The following is a 23142-nucleotide window of genomic DNA, read 5'->3' on the forward strand; positions in this document are numbered from 1 at the left end:
TAGAGTAATGCAAGCTGCATTACTTTGTCAGCCAATAGAGGCATATGGACAATATTCCTGAATATACTCTCAGCTTCGAAAGCTGTAACATTTGCCACTTGCAAGTGTAAACATATTTATGAATTTTTAGCATCATCTTATTCTGACAACTTTATTTATCTGTGTCACATAGTATTTTCTAGAATCTGTTTTTGACTGAAACATAACTTACTGCTCTTCTGACAGAGAGATCTGAAATATTTCCCATGAATTTACCTTCACAGAGGTCCTAGCAAAAATGCCACCCTGCAATTTTAGTCAGTGGATTATTCGTAATACATTATTTTCTTTTTAATTTATTTACACAGTCTATAATGCACTTAACAAAGATCTTGGTGTGTCAGGTGCTCTGTGAATGTTAAATAGATTAAAAACTACAGGCCTGTTTCTAAGAATAGAAAACAAATAGTACCTTGTGCTTCCAGAAGCATGCTAGGGAAATACTATCTGGAGATGAATTCTGCCTCTGTTCTCCAAATGGGCCCAAAGTAATGCCAATCTATAGGAGGCATGACTTTCTCCTGCTGTAAATACAAATCTTCACTACATTTATACTATAAAAAGTGTTCCTACTGAAAGTTTTAATTCTGCATATTGTTTCCTCTAAGCACACTTCTATGGATGCCTGAAATAACAAGGGGAAAAATATCTTAGAACACCTGAAAATTTGGCCACCTATATTTAACTTCACTATGTCGGCACTTACCTACCTGCCCTATTCTACAATTGTGACTGTGAGCCCAGCTTGCTTATGGATCATTCTTGGATCCCATCAGAAGAACTGTGAGAGCATCTGCTCAGCAGAGGCCAGGACATCACCCCGTGACCCTGCACAGCCTGAACAACCACCATGCCAGTACTGGGAGACAAGGTGAAGCTCCCTGCTGCAATGCTGGATTTGCTTCTTTAATAGCAAGATAAAAGACATAGCCGTCCACTAGAAAAAAACAAACAAACAAACAAACAGCCTACCAGTGGAACAATATTCACAGTATTTCAACTGTGGACAGTAAAGTGTTACCCCACATTCCTGCACATATTAGTAATACCAGTGCAATTTGTATTATTAAAATTACTATACATGTGCTGTGGAATGTAAAGCAAGCTAGTCAATTAGAATTTTATACTTACTTGTATTGAACACATCCATATCATACATAAAAAATCTCTCAGAGGAAGAAAAAAAGGACCCATAAAAGACCTTTTGGATGAAATGGCTTGAGGTGCCAGCTCACTACAGTTCGTACACCTAGTAAATTTCATTGTGGATGAATTTGCAAATAAACCCTCTAGAACGACTTAAATCTTTCACTCTTTCCTGTCTTCTAGTTGTTGCTGAAGTACAAGCAGCAACACCTGTGATGCTTTGTAATTTTGTTTCACCAGTCTACAAAGATTGATACAGTAGTCAGAGAATCAAATTAGAAGAAAGAGACAGGAGTAAATATTCTGTCAGTATTGTACAGTGTTCCTGTGCAATAAAAGGAAATCAAATTTTCTCATCCTTCCTCTTGCATTCAGATTTTCTTCACTACAACAAAAAGCTAAGCATTCCTCAGTGTCTTCCAAAACAAAACCATGGGAACAATAGCTTTTCTGAAAATCTGTAACCCAAGGTTTAGAGTAGCTTCCAACTAAAGTCTCCTGAGATATGGGGAGGTGGGAGGCTGAGACCTATCTCTCCCCGAGTCGTGCTAGAAATTAACAGCACTATTTGAATGATGACCTTTCTGCATGGTGCTCAGAAGCGACTTTGCTTGGCAACAGATTTTATTCGTTGGGATGTATTCCCAGCAGCTGCTGCCATAATTGCAATCCAGAAGGGAAAACTGAGATTTCTATCCCACTTGTCACCTTTTTCATGTCCCACAGAAGACATATGCAGAGAAAAGAATTACCATTACAGGGGTGCAAATTTCAAAGCATCAGCTATCTGTTGCATACTTCTGTCCTGAACAAAAGAAAGGGTGCATTCTGCCACCAGTCCCTTTTCCCCACGTCATTTTAGCACAGAGTGAGAGAGTGGCAATATACCCTTGCACATCAAGATTATGCCCCTGTTTACCCTTGGGTTACTTTTTCAAGTGCTTCTAATGTTGAGGGTGACACTGTGCGTGAACAGTCCAGAGCTGTCCTGCATAAGTGGGACCTCACTAAAGATTCACTGCATTTTTGCCTAACTTCCACTCATTTCAGAGGTTAATTATCTCTAAGAATGTTCCTTTAAAATAATGAATCCACTCTCAGCTGGAGGTCAAGTAAGCAACTAAAGGGAGCAGGGAAGCTCACAAGGAAATTGCTAAATTAAGGTTATTAAAGTCTTATTTGCCCATTTAAATCTTAATAAAGCTCCTCTTCACAAATTCTAGATGTGAACAATTGTCTTTAAAATATGGATAAATAATAACCCAAGTGAATCTACCGCCGACATGAGAATACTATCCATTTTATAATATACCATCTCCAGTCTGAGAAAAATACTTGACAAAAAAAGCAGGCCTTGATGCCTATCAGAAATCTCAAATAATTATAGGTCATACTGTAGGAAACAACCTTTCAAGGCTCAGAGCACACTGCAGCATTTCCGAGCCCCCCCAAGCCAAACATACTTTGGGAACTTCAGATAGAGCACCAACTAAGCCTAAATTGCCAAGACAAAGCACTAATTTCAAGGCAAAGTCCAAGAAACCCAAATTTCTGCCACGAAGTTTGACAAAACCAAAATAAACTTTAGGGATGTGAACAGCTGAAGCCTCTGCAAGAACATCAGGAAGCCTAAAGTGGCCCATTAAACTGCATTTTTGGGGCACACAAGTGCTCAAGGTTAAAGCCCAATTAAAAAAAAAAATAGTCTCATTGCTATTCACAAATGGGAAAGAATTGTTGGCTGCTGTATTGAGAAGTCTGTCATATAAGCTGTAAATAATCAGACATACTGATCACTCGGGAACCTTCGTTTTTGCTTCTCCTCTGTGTTTCATCTTTGGTTGTCAGTAAATATGACATCTATCCTCTCCATTCAGCTGGCTAATGGCCCTCGTCTAATTCTGAAACATTGGACTAGCACTCTGGGAAACCATCTGTATCCATGAAATAAAGATAAAGCCAACACTACAAAGGTTCTTGTATTTCTAGTCTCCCATTAATTGCCCTGAAGATCTTAGCGTAAGGTGAGGAAGCACTTATTGCCAAGCAGAACTTTGTGACATCCCACACAAGTGCTCTTCCACGGCACAGGAGGTGTGGCTGATCAAAGCCCTGTGGGTCCTTCCTCAGGGAGAAGGCCTGGGCTTGTCAAACATATCTCCATCCTTCCCTGAGAGGGTATTCAGGCATGCCAGCAATATCTCACAGGCAAGAATACCGGAGGCAGCTAATACATCTAAAAGTGTCTGTATGTTCACCTACTGTCACAAAATTAAAGGAGAAAATATTGACATAAGCTTGCAGCTCTAAATATAATATCAAAATAACAAAATAAGGGATCTACTGTTCATAAGAATTAATACATCTAAGTAATATAGTTAAAAACAGAAATAACTACTCAGTTTACTCTAGATAGCCACAGAGTCTCAGTTGCTCTTTCAAAGGCATAATCAGTTGAAGGGCACATTTTTCTTCTCTTTGTTCTTTCCCATCAATTTTAATGGGTGCAGAACATCAGTCACATGAAAAGTAATGGGACAAGAAGATGGATGAGTACATTTGAAGCTGCTAGTCACAGGACAGAAAACATCCTGACAAAGTGACACTGGCAGCACAGGGTTCAACAATAGAGCCTGGACAATATTTAGTAAGTGAAACTACAGCGCTACATGATTTGGTATTCTCAGTGGGCAAAATCCTTCCCCTGTCATTATTCATCATGTTCCCACAGGTCAGACTTTCAAAGACATTCTCCTACTGAACATGACCAAATGACAGTTTTAATTCAACGAAATACATAAATCTGGAGATAAAGAGGTCATTTGGAGATAAATGGGAACAACCTCTTGTATTAGGAACTTAAAACTATTTAATCAAGAAAATTTTAAATGGTTTAGTAAGATTCACACGTAAGATTTGAAATATATTATACTTATAGGAGTGAGGAGACTTTATGCTGAACTTAATTGAAAGCAACATGACTCCACTACTGATGAACAAATAGTAAACTCCTCCTGTTTTTATTAGTACCTGGAGAAAGCAATACCAATAAATTCATATTTATAATCTTTCCATAGTAAAAAGCCTCTAATTTGCACAATAGAGTAAAATACATGAATAAAAAAGCAACTTGCCCCATTAGTTATTTGAGGAGTCATTCTGGGGAAACTGCAAAGAAAACTTCTATCAAAACTGACTTTTAGGGTACAGTGAAGCAAAAAATAGTCTTTCAACAAATGAAACAAAATCCTTTCTGGACTTTGAGGAAGCGTGGGATTCCAGAGCTGCTGGGAAATGCAGGTAGGTCTACACTCCACTGCAACAATTCACTTTGTGTTATAACTTTACCAATAATTGCTAAGTGGATCGATCTACCATTTTACGATGCTTATTGTTATCACCATCATCATCATTATTAGACAATACTATTCTGGTTTCTTCATTAGCCGTTAGCCAAGATCTCTACAGTTAATCTTTAAAGCTTTAAATAATACAGATCTTTATACCAGAAAGGGAAAAGAGAAACCAGGACCTCTTCAAATATGCCAATGAGAGAAGGAATTAGAGCCAGACTTCCAAGTCCTGCTGCTGTGCTAAACAGGCCCTGTGCCTCAATACACCACAGTCACTGATCCAGCGGTGTGGAATTTCCAGAAACAAAAAACCAGATTTTGGCACACTCTCTTAAACAGGGCAACATCCCCCTCTGACATCACAACATATACTGTGAAGGTGATCGTCTATTATTTTTCTAATAAATACCTTGTTGGAATATGTTTACATGAATGCTTCTTGCTATATATGCTTTCCTTCTCTCTCGCAAGATATGAGCCTGCTCTCTAACAAAATCTCCACAAGAAGTATATGCTGGTAAAGGGGATTATACACAAGGAAGAGCTTCCCTACAGTAAGTCACGTGTCTCAGAATGGGAAACCCAGAGAGGATGGAAATTCCACGTCAGGAGAAAGTTTCACAAACAGTACACACAACTCTGAAAAGAGGAAAATACTTTAAGATAAAAGAACACTTGACTCACTGTTGGCATTCAAATTTCATACTACATAACACATCATTTTAAAAACTATGAAATGTAAGATGTTTCAAAAGTTAATCATCCTAAATATTTCACTATAGTGATATAGAAATAATATTCAAGCACTCCTGGAAATTTCTTTCCTGTTTTTTTTTTTTTTCCCCTAAGACTATGTTTTGCTGAAATCTTGAACTTTTCTAGAAAGCATTTTGATTTTGATAGAATTATATTCCTGCATGAAATACAATCTAGACACCACACACACCTTCTGCAATTCCCCATTTGTAAACTTATGGGTCTTTATCTTTCCTGACTGTAATAGTAGACTAGATGACAAATTACATTTAAAAATTTATAAAACCATAATGGAATGAGAGATGCCACCCCCACTTTTAGTAGTCTTGACCTCTGAGAAAGTATTCCAAATGCTCAACTTTAACTAATAATTGACCCTTTCTTTCATCTTTTGTTGCTACTAACATTTGTTTTGAACTGGCAGTTCATACGCCCATGGAAAGCAGGAAGAATATGAATACTTCACATTCTAACCATGAGGAAGTCAAAGGCCTGAATAAGGATCATTCCCTGAGCAGCCTTCCCTGCAAATACATCACTTTAATATGCAAAAAGCAGATTACAAATATGATCAAACATATTAAATATGTCAGCCAATTGTTCTGTTATAGCACAGGTAACTGAAGATAAGACATTTCTCTGATTATTTCAGTTGTTCAGTCCTCACAAGATTTAGCGCAGTTCACCCATTCCCATGCTCCTCTTCCTGGTCCTGCAGTTAATCATCTTTCTGACATTGGAGAGCAACTGAACACCTAGTAAGTTTGTGGATCTTTCCCAGGAGCCTCACCAGTTTTCTGCACATGGACACAGAAGCTGTGCTGACTTTTGCAAGCAAAGTGGTCCCTGGAGGCACATCTGCAGATGCATAACCCGTGATCCTAGCTAGAAACCGGCTGGGGTCTCAAGTGTGCACTGCCATGCTGACACAGCCACCGCCAGCTCCTGTTGGCACTGATGTCTGTGGACAAGCCCTGAAAATCCAGAGCCAAACATTTTCCTCCTCCTTAGGGCTAACCCCACATGGATGGGTCTCGGCCTCACTTCTCAAGCAATGATGCCTGCCCTAGACATGCAGAAGAATAGCAAACCCTCAAGAAATTAGACTGTTTCTAAACATTATCTTTCAAGTTCATTTCAATTCCTTTCAAATTTCTTAAACTGTAAAGCAAACCTGACTGACATTTGCAAACTTTTCTCACTGATCTTACGCGAGGCTACTTTTAATGAGAAGTGGGGTTTTTTTTTAAACAGTATGATTCCAGGAGCTAGGAAAAAATAGAAGAAAACAAAACAAGTAACAACCCCTTCACATACTAAGAGAGATAAAACAAAACAGAAAAAAGTCTCCAGCTGGATGAATAACACAATTAAAGACTCTTGTAGCCTTTTACGGGTTGAATCCTCTCAGGTTCAACTCTGACATTAATACATACGAAGCACAGGAATTTCACATATGACTGAGTAGTATGGAAAATTACTCATTCTACTGTACTTCTGTTGCTTCAGAGGTCAAACTTCATGACTAAAACCTCTAGGGAATAAACTGCTACTGTATGCAATCAGACCATAAAACAAAGGAAAAAGAATGTTTGCTTTGCTTCACTTTGCTGATTATCAGGGTTTGCTTCTGCTGGTTAAAAACAAAAACAAAAACAAAAACCAAAAAAAGCCCAAAATCAAACAAACAAACAAACAAAAAGTAGCAACTTTACTCCTGAAAGAAAATGAATGAATTATTTATTCCACCTGAGAGTATAATATGTATAATTTCCAAACTTCCTTTAAGTGAAACAATAAAAAAACACAACAGTGAGGGGTCATGCAAGTTTACATTATGTAGAAATGGTCAAATAGCCATGGTGTCCTCTGCTTGTCCATACCAATATTTTAAACTTAAATACAAAATACAAACAACTGCAATAGTTTGTAATATGTTATATAAAGAATTCAATTTCTAGGTTCAGTCCATTGCATAAAAATATTTTCTTTCCAAACTACTGCTTATTATTTTAAAAAATTATAGACAACCTGATAACAGTTACTTATTTAATATCCTCTCTCAACAGACTGATTTTTGTTACAAATATTGAGTGAAGCAAAACAAATTACAAGCTTGTTACACAAAAAATAGAAAGTAACTGTCTTCACTGCAATGACAAAATAAGTGTATAAAGAATAATCTGCATCTAAATTTTTAAATTCTTTCATGTCTTGGTATTTCGAGGTAATGTTTGCATGCTAGGAAATCCTCTTGTTCTTGAAAAAAAAAAATCTACCTAACAGTATCATCAGAGTAATTTGCATGAACCTAGAAGACTGGAAAAGCCTTTATAGTTGAAATTAACCAGTGGGCTCAAAGTCATGGGGTGGACAGAAAAGCAGGTGCTATTAGAAAAAGCTCATGTCCTTTAAAATAGCAGGTCAGATACACTCTGAAGTTAAACACCCTTAAAGACAAAGATCCAGGAATTTTTCAGCTTCTTTTTTTCAGTATTATTTTTATGAGATCTCACCAAATGCCTAGGGGTGGAAGAACCTCTGGGTACCACCACCAAGCCCTGCTGTACATGTCTCCATTAAGCTTTTAGCTCTTGAGAGAAAACTGATGAAACAACCTACTGTCAATTGACTCTTAACATAGACTTGGCAGAGTGTCTGGCTGACATTTTAATGCCCCTCCCCTTCAACGAACCACAAAACAAAAATACTGAACCCCTTAAATATGCTTCTTCAGCAGTTACTAGTCTGTGAATGCTCAAGTTAGCAAGATTGGTTTCATCACATCACTAATGTATAAGACTCACATAAAGATATGTTTTGCCTTAGGCCTGAGTATTATATCCATACCAAATCCCATCAGGAAGAAAGACTCAAGAAAGGATAGCTCTCTAAAAAATGTATAAAAACCTGATCATTAGAAGAATCCTTAATCTCCATTGTTAAATTCAAGATGCAAGGGACAGCAAAATGATGGAGAAAATAATGCTATTCAGTATCTCAACCACTTTTTTTATTTTTCATGGCATTGCATATCCCTGGAGATTACTGATATAAGCTCAATACGGCTTTGTATAGCTGCCTCTGTTGTACCCATCCCCTGAATTCTTATCTCACATACTATTGTCTGCTTTCTTATCTCACAATTCTTTCTTTATCCTTCCTCTTGAGGTATATGCAGGAACCATATGCCATTTACAAGACAGCAAACAACGAAAGTCTGGCCCCAGTGAAGTCTGTGGCAACACTTCAGAGTTTGATGGATTTTATCAGAAAAAATTAAGAGTTTTATCAAAGGCAGTTGGCGTGAGATCCAAAATAACACTCAGGCACTTAGCATATCATTCAGGTGTCATGTTCAAAAGAATGATCTCAAAAATCCTGCTAACGGGTTTAGGCTTTTAGGAAATCATATGATGACACACTTACATGCGTAGTTATATTCATAGGTGTCTTCCCTACAGCCACCGCCCATCCAGGCAGCCAGAGCTAGTTATTTTAAGCAGCCTACGTATCCCCAGACCAAATCCTCACAGTGTAATCCCCCAGGACTCCTCAAGGAGCCCTCACACCTAAACATAGCTCTGTGGTGAGAACCTAAATCCAGACAAGAGGTGGCCTTTCAGATGTATCTTTTCAGCATAAGGTGACTCAAAGCACAGAGCTGAGGCCTGGATGCCTGGAACTCTGGGGATGGCACCCAGCGCTCCCGCAGGTCGTGGACCAGCACCCAGTGTGGGACAGTGATCTCCTCCACCAGGAGCAAGACCTCAGTTGTTAGCGATGCCACAACACTGGTGACTCTTTCTGAGTACAGCCTGAACAAGCATTACAGCAATGGGTGCGTGAGCCAGATGAATGCTGCTCAATTATTGGTGTAAAGAAAAGAAGCAAGGAAACAGAAGAACCAGAAAAGCTGTGCTTATTAACCACAATGACCATCTCCTTCTGTGTGAGAGGACTTTTATGAACTTGGTTTTTAAAGTCTTTTCATTTCAGTAGAGGTTCGTTAAGTAAATTCCAAGTAAGTTTCTAGGACATTGCTAGAAAAGTATTACAAGCTTTACTTGATCATATTTTTACCATAAAAACACTGTTCTATTAATATGAGACAGAACAGCTTTGAAGGGAATCATATAGAGATAAGTTCTAAAATTGTTCAATTAAATTGAGAGGAAAGAGGACTACAAGTTTGTTGACTCCTTCAGCGCCTCACAATTTATTTTCTGAACTTTTCAAACAGATATATCAGTACTCAGAAGAGCTCCTTAGAAAAAAAGGAATCCGGGGGTTCTCATTTTTTTTCTTCAGAAGTTTAGAAAGGAGCAAGAAGGAAATGCTAGGAAATGCATTAAGATCAAACCAGATCTATTTTTGCTACTGATTTAATTCAACTTGGATAATTCAACTAATTTCCAGAAAATTAAATCTATAATTTTCTCATTTCATATTCTCCAAAGCTGTGTCCTGCCACAGAATTTCTATTAAAAATAGAACTGAGATATAAAGGGACCCCAAAATGTGTTTGTGCTGATCAAGCACAAGACAGTACTTTCCCATGGATGGTGAAATTTGTGAGGAGCATTTGGAGGTGGCAATGAGAACAGCAAACAAAGGTGATACAAAAGCTGATGGCAGATATCTCCAGAAAAGGATGGGAGCTAATTACAAACACCACACTGAGAACCTGTCATGTAAATACCTCACACAGCATAAATACCAAAGGTATGTATTAGTGGCTGGAGACTGGTTCACATCATCTAGTCTGTTAAATCTCTGAATAAGCCCAAACTTCATGAAGACCAGAGAAGGCAGGTCCCAGTGACAAGGAACAGTGCTTGGCCCCAAGTCTTCTTTCCTTATCCCAATACCAGCTATAAGCACTATTTCCTGAAAATACTGAAGTGCCTCTGCTGTTTCCATGGGCAGGCTCGATGTCTCTCTTGCAAATACCTCTGAATTTGAAGAGACATATCACTAAAACTCAGTACTTCGAGCAGCCCAAGGGATATCAAATTGAACATAAAATCAGAAGTCTAAACTGAGGAAAATTTGAGCTTTATGCTAATTATTGAAACGACCATGAGAAGCAAACTGCATAATCAGTCTTCAGAGGATTTAAAAACGCTGCAAGGAGGCTCTACTATCATCTCAGGTCAAATGTAAAATACAAATGTGCATCCTTCTAATTTTAATCCCCACTCCACCACTGACTTTGTGAGCCACCCAAGATTGCCTCTGTTTTCCCTTCTAGCTTTTGTCCTTTCTCTCTTTCAGTCCTGAACTCAGATGAGCCAGGACTGCTTCCTAACATGTAACTCAATAAAGAAGTTCACATTTGTATTTTGTTGACCTCTGAAAGTACTGTGTTTTCTCTGTCCCTCCCCTCGTTTTCTTCAGGTTAACTGCACATTTTTAAAATAAAGCATAAAAATTCCTGCAAACAAAAATTACTTCCATATGATATCCACAGAATTCTGTGAAAAATTTGCATTTCCTTGAGTCTCACACAAGGCTATTGAAAATCACTGCTGACTATTGATGAGATGGTGCTCCAGTTCATTCCCTTCAGTCCTTGCCTTCAATCATTCCTTTCAATCCAATTTCTCCTATCCTTTCTGCTAAGTGAGAAAAGTCCTCACCATGCAGCTAACAAATGAGTTAAACACACTTTCACTGCAGTAGTGCAAGAGCAAACCAACTGAGAAAGGCAGAAGTCTGATCCTAATGGACAAGAGCACACACACCAGATCCCACCATCTCTAAGTGACTTGATGTAGACTTCCTGGCTGCACATTCATTAGCTCAATCCTGCTTCTACAGCACACAGGAAATAAAAATAAAGTGCCCCATGAAGTAGCATGTAGGGCCATAAATTTCAAATTGAGACAACTTCTGTTTCTCCACTGGTAGCAATATGGAGAAGAGGACTCAGGGGGATGCTACGCCTGATACCGTCTCATGATGAAGTCAAGAGGCAAAACAGAGCCGTCCTCATGTCCTGAGGACAGGTGAAGAGGCACTCAGAAGCACAAGGGTGGTTCACCAATGCATATTGGTATCTCAAAAGCTTTCATCTCAAAACATGACTATTTGACTTTTTGTTTTCATCCCAGTCTGCATGTGCAAGACACAGTTATCAAATTAAAAGTCTCCATCATACAAGCAAATGCTGTTTTGGAGAGGGCCTCCATGGTCTCTGAACTGCTATCTCAGGGAAAGGCAAACAAGTCTGGAGAAAGGGGGTGGGGGAAAGAGCAAGGAATTATACATATTCTAACAATGTCTTCATTTCCCAGCAGCTCTACAACAAAAAGCTCTCTGGTGCTGGATCTGACCTCACTACAAACAGTAGGACAAAACACACCTTACTGTAAGCACTTGCATGGTTTTCCTCTGCAAACACACTTTCCTTTGTTTACTGTATTTTTAAGTACATGAGTGCACAGACCACCCACAGTATCAGGTAGCCTAGCACTGGAAAGGTGACAGATGAGGCTAGGATTGCTTCCTTATATGAATATAAATTAATCTATCTGATCCACATATGCTAGTGAGCCACAGCTCATCCTCAGTCAGTTCATGTCCCTAGCAGGCTAACTTGTCCCAAGCTCTCCAGAAATCATGCAGATGAAAGAGCCAAGGCTGTGGTATAGGAATTACAGGACTGGAGAGTTAAAAAGGGATTTGCAAATCAAGTAGCAATGCCTGCCTTGGCTTAATTTAATTTATCATATTCTACTGCTGCTCCCTCCCCCCACAGCAGCAAATCAGTATTGTACACAGAAGGAGTTCTGGTGTGAGATACTACCTGATCTCTACTGTAGCACCTGGTTAAAAATATGCTCAGTATCCTTTGGGCTCTGACCTGTATACACTGAAACAAAGATAGGGATGAGTTTACAGATGAACACAGGATCTGGCAGTGAGCACACTAAGTCATTTCGCTGCTCTCCTTCTGCACCTTATCAGTGACATTTCCCTAACAGCACAAGATGCAGCACCAGGCTCACTGCATTTCAACTCCCCAAGGAAACTCACTCAGATCCTCCCAGGGATTACACTTTATCTGGCAAGCACCAGAATAAAAAGCAAAAGGACTAGTTCATTTTGCACCTTGGTTGTTCACATCCACAGACACTCCAGCTTAACAGTTGAGAAGATAACAGATAAAGGGGAGAATTTATCTAGAATCTCTTTAAAAAGCCCACCTTTATTACCATGCAACCTTAATGCAAGGTGTATTTTGAAAATGCACTCACTCTGAGCCATGCACAGCCTCTTTTTTCCTTACACACATGCAGCTCTTTAAGAAATGTCTAATCCACTTGATAGCACAACCTGCATTTTTTATTCCCTGGCACAGAAAAGCTGACATGGACCTCCTCCACTCTCTCCATTTTACACTTTCAGATCAGTTTGGCAGTCCAGAGCTGGGGAGAGGGAAATGTGCTGCTACACTTTTCCCTGTGCTATTACTGTAAGAAAATATGATGATGGGATTACAGCTAACTATTGAACTAAAGGGAAGTGGTCCACCTAGAGACCATCTTCACCAGGCAAGGCAATGGGCAGGTTACCTGCAAACAGACACTCTTTTAGGATTGAATACGCCTCCTGGTTCTGTGCTAAAAAATGACGCAGAGGTATTGCCCCCAGTAGTAATTAACAATGTTAATCTTCTTCTTCCTCTCTATGGTGATAAAAAGAGTCATTTTTATATTTAATTAATGCAGAGGATCATTTTGGAAACTGGCTAATGAGGTTCTGATCACATTACCATGAAAATGTGCATTAACACTGCAACTGAGGAGGCTGCTTCATGTGTAGAGAATCCACTTTGTAATTAGCCCACTGTGAAATGAATCACGTCAGGAGGAACTCAGAGAGAACCAGTCGGCAATGGGTGCTTAGCTGCTGCTGTGCCAATAGACCACCAACACTGTAAGCTGTTTTTTCTCCTCCACGCTGCCTGTCAGCAGCAGTGCAGCCCAAAACTGCAAGCGTTCAGCCTCTGTCAACGCCAATGTGTCAAAGCCAGGGCAAATTATAGAGAGCGAGAGAACTGATGCTGAAAGGCACTAAACTTTAGTATGCGAGGATCTGCTGTGCCAAGAGGAAAGAACAAACAAAAAAGCTGCAAATCAAATACTGATTCAATAGGATCCGAGCAAAAATTATGGGCTATTATGGTAAGTGCTTGTTTCGTCTTATCTTATTCTGAAGGAGCTGGGAACACATTAGCAGCACGCTGCTACACTGCTACTCACTCTGCTATGATGCTGAAAGAGACACCAAAATATCTAGATGGGATTAAGATCTTTGTCTAGTAGCAAACAGAAATAACACACATACAATGAATGAAGCAGCACATCTCACCCACGGAAACCTTGTTGTGCTCAGTACCTGTTTAAAGGTGACAAGTATGTTTCAGAATAATTTCAATTTTAATTAATTAATCTGAAAATTTAACATACTTCTTGGCCAGCACAGACATGTCATAAAAACTTTGCTCCTTAACTTAGAAATAGGTGAGATCACAGACCTAAAGCTTTCAGAGGCAGCAGTGCAACTTATCTGAAATCAGCCTTATTACCAAAGCTACGGGCTCCCTTAAAACATCACCGATACGGTTCAGTGAGACTGCAGCTATATGACTGACATCTTGGCAGAAGATGCACAAAAATGTTAAAAGAATCCCACAGGAAGTCATCTGAAGGGGGAGTGGCAAATGAGCCGAAAACAACAGGCACCCAAAATACTAATAATTACCAACCCCCGCCCAAACAACTTAGCTAGCAATTTTGCAAAGGAAAAAAAAAAGAAGGCAAAGCAAAACAAAAGCATCTCTACTTACTCTCTGTAAAAAACACATTTTTACCCTGGAGATGCTGGCAATATCCACTGCACTCACCTGTGAAACTTCATAGAGCAGTTTGTAGTGTTCCTCTCTCTTCTGAAAAGTGCACAGATTGCAGCCCATCCTAATAAGCAACACGAGAGCAAAGCCTCTAATTTCCCCAGCACTGAAAGGCAAATGCACTGACAGGGAATCACCCTCCAGACTTGACTACTGTTTTTCATCAGTCACTCCAGCCCCGAAACACAGGCACAGCACTGTGAGCTGGAAGCACACGGCAGGGCAGTGTGTAGCAGCATGCTCTTCTTCCCTTTCCCTAACTATCTTACACTCCCGTATACACACACAGAGTTTCGACTCAGTTCATGGCAACACTCCCCCTGTCTCTGCATCAGTGCACATGACTACACAGATTCTCACTCATGAATATTAATAGCCTCTCATTGATTATTTATGACAGAACGTGTTAGCGGGGAGGGGTGTCATAGCTGCTGCTCATGACAGATGAATATTCACTAATTAAGAAGCAAATGTACTGTGGTTAAACAAAATTCACTTGTGTCAATACCATCTCTGTTTATTAAGGTTAGAGGGACTAAGCCTCCCGTATTTCACCCACACTCCCCTTAATTTTTACAGTAATTGTAAGACTAATTCAGGAATGGGGGTGGGAAAGGCACTAGCCAAGTCTTGTGTTAGGTCTCCACCTTGTGCAACAGGGATCACGGTATTCGTTTAAAATATCTGCAAGCATTTTAGGAGAGTGCTTATGAAACCTGAACTGATGTTGCTAAAAATTTAAAGCAAACAAGGAAGGAAAATTCACCCAGATGGCTATAGTGCTAGGTTCACCTTTGACACTGCCCAATTTAGCCAAAATTCCAGTGTACTCATAAAAGGCATAAGTTTATAACAACTCATCATACATATCCAGTACATGTGGAAATTCAGGTCTGCCTGATCTGGTGTTTTTTACAGATATACCTACATTGTATTGTTTATTAAATAATCTGACATTCAAGTCTCTTTTGGCATGTAAAGTAGATTAATAGTAATTATAGCCCCAATTTCTAAGAAAATTAACAGATACATTCTATTGGAGTCCTAGATATCACAGTTTTTATTGTAACATGTCATTATATCTTATTTTACCATACCTAAATTAGATTTTAATGGATCCACAATTCTCAATGTGTGTATAAGTGCAAGGATGCATTTAAAATTAAACCCACATGTTAAATGTTAAGGTCAATGGAAATCACACTTAATTCCAGGCTGACAATAATTCCTACAATGAATATCATGTAATCCACTGGTAGTTACGTAAGATAAAGAGCCCAAGCCATGACAAACCAAGACAGAAAACTAAAAGCTGCTTTTGTTTTATCACTCCTTTCTCAGCAACTCTGTTAATCAAGAACTATGTCCTTGTTTCAAGGCATCTTTAATCTGGAGGGGATAGCAGGTGGGATCCAAAGCAGAAATAATTACTTGGAAACCAATGAAACCAGTTAGTTAAGATTGACACTGGGCCCTGAAGAGTTGTAATTACTAAGCACTGATGTACAGCCACTATTTTTTTTGGGTGCCGTTTCCTAAAAGTGCTTTGTCAAACATTTAAAATCGATAACAGGAAATGATTCTAATGAGCACTAATTGTTAACAAATTGGCTTTGCATCTTGCAGCACCTCAAACACCACCAACACCGGGTAGCAAGCAGATCAACAATCATGTGCTGCTTATCAGTTCTGCCCCTTGGGATGTAATAATCTGATTTTCTGGGCCTTCATTTTACCTAACAGCCGGGATGAAAGCCAAGCAGAGAAACCTACAGGAAAAACTGGACCACTACTGCGAACTCCACATATCAGTAAAGTTTGCTAGAACCTCTATGTAAATTACAGATAGGCTGAGACTAAATCTTAATTAAATTCCATCTCCTTTAATAAATCAGCAGAGTCAGGAGGAGTCAAATAATTATCATTAACAGAGCAAGCTCTTCTCTTCCAACACTGTTCTAAAACATAACTTTAAGATTACTTTTTATTTGATGGAAGAACCTGAGCATGCAGGTTTGGTTCTGAACTTTCCTAAAGTCCAAGGGTTTCAAAAGCCAAACCACAGAGGTGGGTTCATCACTGTCAGAAAGAATCACCCTCTGTTCTCCTCCTCCACAGACCCATGAAATGCTGCTCATGCTGAGAGGTTTAAGCCCATGAAGTAAACATCAACTCAATCTTCGAAGGTTTCTATATTGTGAGGTGCAGAAGGATTCTCAGATGTGTAAATTCTGAACTTAAGAAAGTGAGATCAATGAACCAGACAACAGTCATGCAAGGACACCTGTGCTGTCTTTTGATGAAAGCATTCCCTCCTTCCACAGACACAACTTCTTCCTCTGACACATACACAGTCTGAAAGCTAAGCTACATGCATAAAAAGAGACATGATTTATCTGGTATATTTTTGATAGTCCCTTAAAATTAGTTCTTAGAAAAGTGGGGGAGGATATATTAGTACAAGAATCCAGTTGTATAGATACAGGAAACAAACAACAAACAAGAACAAATAACTCAACAGACAAAACAAGCAATGGAAAACTACAGTTAATCTTTCAGCAGTTTCCACTGGCAGTCTCTTTTTTTCATTGCTTTTTCTCTGGTTCTTTTGTTTTCTTCTCTGAAGCTGACATAGGCTTCTCCATTCATTTATCAAATGCCTGCCCTCTGCCCATACGGAGAGTAAAAGGGTTCTGTCTTCTGCTTCTGCAGCCGCTAATGGGCACAGTCTGCAGGGCTGACTAGATTTATTTGAGAAGGAAAGATGTTCTTGGGCTCCATCTAAAGATGATGTTTTGATTCTCCATGTTTTCAAAATACTAAACTTTGTGCAGCACAGAGTGACATTCGAGGCAAAACTCGATTGAACTAATGAGTAAAATGAAATATATCATGTGCTTTGGTCAGGTTGAATTTGAAGTTGCAGAGAAAGCAATCTCTTTCTGTCCTTCTCTCCCTCCTCTTAATCCCCCTCCAACATCAATACATAGCTAAAAGGACCCAAAAGGTACTAAAACATAATCAAGTAATTCTTATTCCACATGTAATTCAAAGATATTTGAATAATTCAATGCTGTTCTTGATTGTGGAGTTCTCCATGTTCATCACCTACAATTTAATGTTACCATAAAGACTAAAATCATAATTTATAGTCAAACCAGGAATGCAATAAAGCAAAGGGATAGAGTTTAATTTCAAGAGAGTTACAGCAAAATTTCTGTTAACATTTTCAAACAAGGTGCCCTGTTTAGGTCCTCTAATTAATTTTAAGCATCTAGGAGATGACTTACATGTTTGCTATACAGTTTCCTCATTAAGGTATAGAAGCGTCTAATTATAAGCACCAATGCTTGAAAGTTTATCATTGCAAAAAATTAAAGGCAATGACACTGCAAATGTAAGGCCACTCATTCCTTTATATCCTCTTTATCACACAGTTAAAAGACATAAAATAAAATATAACATTCATTTTCAGTGAGGACAGTGAAACTCTTGGTCCAAAATCAGTTGTGAAACCCAATGAGGCAAATGTGGAATTCCAAGATTCTTTCGTATGCCCTTGAATTCACACTCTCCTCCTGAATCTACCCACCCCACTGCATTTGCTCTACCAGTTTTGAAGACTTCCCAGAAATCTAGCTCACAGAATAGATGGCAATGCAATTTATAATCTTAGGGCTGCATACTTGTAAAACAAAAATATAATATAGGAAAAAAGAGATTTGAAGAAGGCCTTTGCTTATCCTCACTGTCCTAAACAAAAACTCAAACTCATAAGGCTTGATCTCAGTCTGGCCAGATTTTCATCATGATAATTACTGTTTTTGGTAAAGCCTCAGCTGCTAGAGTCAGGTGACTGTATACATCAGTCAGTTTGCATATAACAAAACCAATAAATTTTCCAGCCCTATGATTGAAGAGAAAAACTTAAAAACCTTCAGTAAATGTAACCCAAAGGCTCAGATTTGCATAGACACTAACTAGCCTGAACTGTAAATTAACATCATGTATATTACCCAGGAGGCTAAATGGAGGTGCAAACTATGGGAGTACAGAGTCACTGAAATAGAATCATAAAGGTCTTTTCCAACATAAATGATTCTAAGGTCATTGTTTTCAACCATCAGCCTAACACTGCCAAGTCCACCTCTAAACCATGTCCCTAAATGCCACCTCTACACACCTTTCAAACACCTCCAGGGATGGTGACTCAACCTCTTCCCTGAGCAGCCTGTTCCAACGCCTGACAACCCATTCCATGAAGAAATTTCAAAATTTCAACAAAATGGATTTTTGTAATTATATATTTAAAAAAGTAAAATTTAACCACATTGCCTACAAAAGATAGGTTTTTACACTGAGTGGCTTCCCTATTGCTTCTTAAACTGCTGACATAATCAACTACAGAAGTGTTGCAGAACACTAAATGATGCCTACACTGAACTTTAAGGCCTTAGGAATACATGAAGACAACAAGTGGATGGTGCCAGTTAAACCGAGAAAATTGGTCAATCATGGCCATAAGAGTCTTCTATAAACTGACAGTGCTAGCAAATTTTAAAATAAACTGGACTTTCTCTTGACTTTCTCTACCTCATACTTTTACTTTTTTTTTAAACACATGATCATGTGAAACCTGACTGAATATCTTTACTGCACTAGAGAGTAGAATTACCCACAAATAAGCTTGAAATGATTTAAAGGAAACAAGAAGATTTTATTCAGGATAGCCAAATCTACAATAGCTGAAAGATTTGTGGAAAAAAAACTCTGATTGTAGATAAACTGGGATGTGAAGTCCCGCATCAATAAACATTAAATAATGCACTTAGGGAACACTGCTACAATACCCAGAGTTGTGGTCTCTAAAGTTATTTCTACTCAGAAAACAGATCTGGAGTTGTGGATTAGTTTTCTTTAACTACAGGTTCAATACTTAACCACAGTAAGAAATCAAGCAAAATGTAAGGAATTTTAGGAAAAGACTGACAATGGAGCAGAAACTGCTGTCACGAAACTGCACAAACCCCAGCAATACTCATATTTGAATACATCCATCAGTCCTGGTTTTCCATCTCTAAATCATTTAATGGAAATGGAAGAGCTATGAAGAATAGATGAGAAACACAGATGTGTAATAGTTGACTTTCCCTGCATCTTTCATCTTAATCTCTAATTTTTTTCCTCAGACAAAAGCCATTCCTTCTCACATTACACAATGAAATAATCAGACAATGCATTTAAAGCAACAAAAGAAGCCTGGATTTTCTTTTTTCCAAGTAATTCAACTGTGGAACTCATTACCAAAACTCACTGGAAGCAAAAAGCAGAAAAGGGTTCAAAAAGGTATTAGACAACTTTACAACAGATAACTGTGAGTAGTCATCTGCCTGCTTAGGAAGCCTGTAATTCACCGACTCCTGGGAGCTACGACAGAGTTCAGCAGCGAGATCTCTCCGTACATCCACTTGCTGGTAGCTTGTCTGTGCTTTATTGTTGGCCTCTTCAGAAATCTAACACTGGCAATATGATCCCATTACTAATTCAATTCTAGAGGTCCAAATTTACCAGTTCTTGCACAAAATGCTAGAATATTTACCAAACTTAAAGTTGCTTAGCTAATGTTAGCTGGTAATACACCATAGAGTCAAACTGCATTACAAGGCTTATTAATGATTGCCTAATGACTTTGGACTTCGAACATGTTTATAAAAGTACATTATATTATTGTCCTCACTGGTTTCAAAGCTTTTCAAGCCACATCAGTTAAAATAAAAAATATATATCTGATTTTTCCCCCACGCCTGAAGATTGAACTTTTTTTTTTACATCTGTGTGGGAAAGAAAGACTGTCTGGAACTGAGATGATACATGCCAATTTCAGGCCCAGACCAAACACAGGCAAATATCAATGAAACACCTCAATGCAAAACTGAGCTCACAGTACAAAACACTTATTGAAATGCTGAAGCTGAAGAACTGGTTCAGAGGATGAGAGCGGCAGTGAGCACTGCTTAGCTCTCTTCTTTCCTCTGATATCATTAGAAAGGCTCTTCCTTTTTATATTCTTATAAAATAAGTAATAATTGTCTTGCAAGGGCATAAATTCAATGAACGTTTCAAGACCTTTCAGAGTTTTTCAAGTAATGTATTATGGAGGGCTGTTGGACCCCTCCAAGTTCTTCTGCTGAGGCCACCCTTGCAGTCTCCAGTAGTCTAATGTAATTAAAATGTCTTGTGTGGTTTCTTAATTAAAAGTTTTAAGTAATTCTCATGGTGTGCTGATGAGTAAAAAAGTACAAAAGAAGAAAATTACTCATGACTTGAGAAACTCCCTTGCTAAAAATGACAATCACAGCAATTTGAGGCATTAGAAAAATTAAACAAGAGATGTACTTAGGCCAGGGTAATGCCTGAAGATGTCTTCATCCCAGAATAGTTAAAATATACTAGCTAGAGGTAGATTGGACTATTTTCTTTTCGGTTAACTTCCAGTTTAAGTACCATTATTTGGATAAATCTACAAGACTAGTTTTGGCATATCTGAGTTTATCAGAAGTGAGGTAAAGATGCTGAGAAGAATAGCCTGTCACAACTAATGCACTAGCATTATAGAGACATATTTACCAATACAGATGCTTCACTGTTCACTTTCAAAGCTCATGCAATTGACAGTCTGGAAGAAATGTTGAGGGATGCATGCAATACAGCAGTTTATTCTGTCTTGCCCTATATAAATGGCCTACTGAGCCTTAGAAAAACACCCTAGGATTAGGGAAATTTTCATGGTCTTGAATGGATTTTCAGGGTACTGAAGGTCAAGAGGAGACTTGTATGAAATCAGGCCACAAAAACAGCTGCTTTCCTCCTTTGGCAAAGCAAAAGATATACTATAACGATCAGAACTTCATGTTTCTATAGCAAAAAATTATTTTGCAACATAGAAATGACCTAAGTCTTTAAAGGAGTAGTGAGGCATAGGGGAGTTGGTTGTTTTTTGTGTAACTAACCAGGAATTTATCACTCTAAAATTAGTATTAGGTGGTGTATGTGATTTGAATCTCAAACCTGGCTCCCAACACACACCTGATGGAATGATGGATGCAGGAGTGGCACCATATGATGCTAGAGGAGGAATTGTCCACACTGCTCCCGTGTCTGACAGCTGGCTAGTTTGATTTAAAATTACAATTTGAACTGAAATCAACTCTGTTTGTTGACAGTCATTAACTGACTACCATAAAAGCACCATTAATTCTGTTGCAGTCAGCAAATGCTTTGTAATGATCTAAAAGTAATGCAGCTCCCCCTCCTAGAAAATCCCCACAGCATCAAAGGTTTACTTGGTACACTGTTAGGGCTTTCTAAAGCTTAAAATCACTGCCAGTGCACCTGCTTTCTAGAAGATCATTAGGTAAAAATCCCAATGAAGCCCAATCAACCTGGCTTTAGTTACCTTACCGTCTGCTCTAGAAGAAAATTAATGTTATTAGATGTGTTTTTCCCTGAAAATTGCTGGTGTTCGGTTACCGTGCCAGCTGTCTGGGAGGTGTGTGGGTCTGCTGGACACTGACCCAGCTGGCTGCCTGGGCAGACCCTTGTCCGTGGGATCCCGCACCAGCTGCTCCACCAGTGTCGGGGCACCCCAAGCCCCCCCGAGTGCACCAGTCCTCAGCATTGCCAGCGTGCACCCCCCCAAAACCCCAGCTCCCTGCAATGCTCACCCAGGCCATCGTAAAACAGCAACACCAGGTCCAAAATCAGGTATCAGGAGTTAGGAAGAAAAACAATAGACAGAGTGAAAAAACTCCTGCAGAGCCACATGGATCAAGAGAAATGAAATCTGATTAACGATGCCTCTTTTTCTCCTATTTTGATGTCCTGTGGAAAAGAAATTAGCACAGCAAATCCCGCTTTATCTCCAAACAAAATTTCAGATCCTTCATCTGAAATCTGCTCTTTCCTCCTGGAACAAAAAGTCAAGCCCCAGAGCTTGTCAGCTTCAGAGGGGAGATTTGTCACACACCAGCAGTTTCGGGGGGTGGGTGCCTCCCAGCTCTTGCTGCCCGACCGCAGGGACAGCTCTGCCACACAGCCTCTGCTCGGCAGCTGCCTCCCACCTCAGCCTTACTGCAGCATGCCAGGACTTCTGGTTTGTCTGAGCCCTCTGGCCAGGGGCATTTAAAACACTTTTTTACTATAGCATCCAAAAATAGCAAAAGGACAATGTACAGCAGGGGAAAAGATTCAATCACATTACAGCCAGAGAATGGTGCCAATTAAAGTGAAGTGTTTAACTATTAATAGTATTTGACACAGAAACCACCAGAAACCCTAAAAACACCAAAATCACTTGAAAGGAGCCTTCAGGTGTGAAACAGGACATGTAGTAGCTTGGGGCTCATGCACTTTACAAAGAGTGAAACAGTTAAAAACCCCTGGTGTGTTCTGAAGATGAACCCCTTAGTACCCTTCTTCATCAGTAAGCATTAATAGACGAAATAGTAGCAACATCACTGGAATTCATGGGTGATGAAAGTCCTTCCTAAACAAACTTTCACCCAGTGAAAACACCATCTCCCTGAAGTTTTTGCTTCTTGGATTTCAAAATACGCTCCACTTGAAATACACACCCAAGCTTCTCAGTGTACTTCGGTTGTCAATAGCAGTCATAAATAAAGATAAAGCAGAGTCCAGAACAGAGAAATACCAGCAAGGAAACAGAAATCTCCTGCTCAAAGAATCTCTGCTTTGTAATTCTCCACTGATGTTCTCTCCAGTCCTAGAGCTGGGAAAACGGAAGTCTCCTTACATTTACTAGGAAATGTCCACTCTGCCTTGTGCCCTTATACTTTATCAAAAGCAAATGACACTATTTCTTAAAAATAATAATAAAATAGAATTACATCCGTGCAGGGTAGATACTTT

At 39.1% G+C, this 23142-nt stretch overlaps 1 protein-coding gene across 3 annotated transcripts in view; it reads right to left on the bottom strand.

The window, feature by feature from the left end:
* The window catches only part of PDZRN4 (PDZ domain containing ring finger 4), a 252875-nt gene that overhangs the window by 96932 nt on the left and 132801 nt on the right, over window positions 1-23142 (bottom strand). Inside the window, exon 1 of one of the 3 annotated variants that reach the window (XM_065853921.2) lies at window positions 14209-14500. The exons of the other annotated variants lie outside the window; for them this stretch is intronic. Coding sequence (XP_065709993.2) covers window positions 14209-14277 — 69 coding nt within the window. The 5' untranslated portion in view covers window positions 14278-14500. Of the gene's footprint in view, window positions 1-14208; window positions 14501-23142 lie in introns of those variants that run through there. 3 annotated transcript variants of the gene reach the window in all.

The sequence above is a fragment of the Patagioenas fasciata genome, chromosome 1, assembly GCF_037038585.1.
Source record: "Patagioenas fasciata isolate bPatFas1 chromosome 1, bPatFas1.hap1, whole genome shotgun sequence".
In the NCBI taxonomy this organism is placed as follows: Eukaryota; Metazoa; Chordata; class Aves; order Columbiformes; family Columbidae; genus Patagioenas; species Patagioenas fasciata.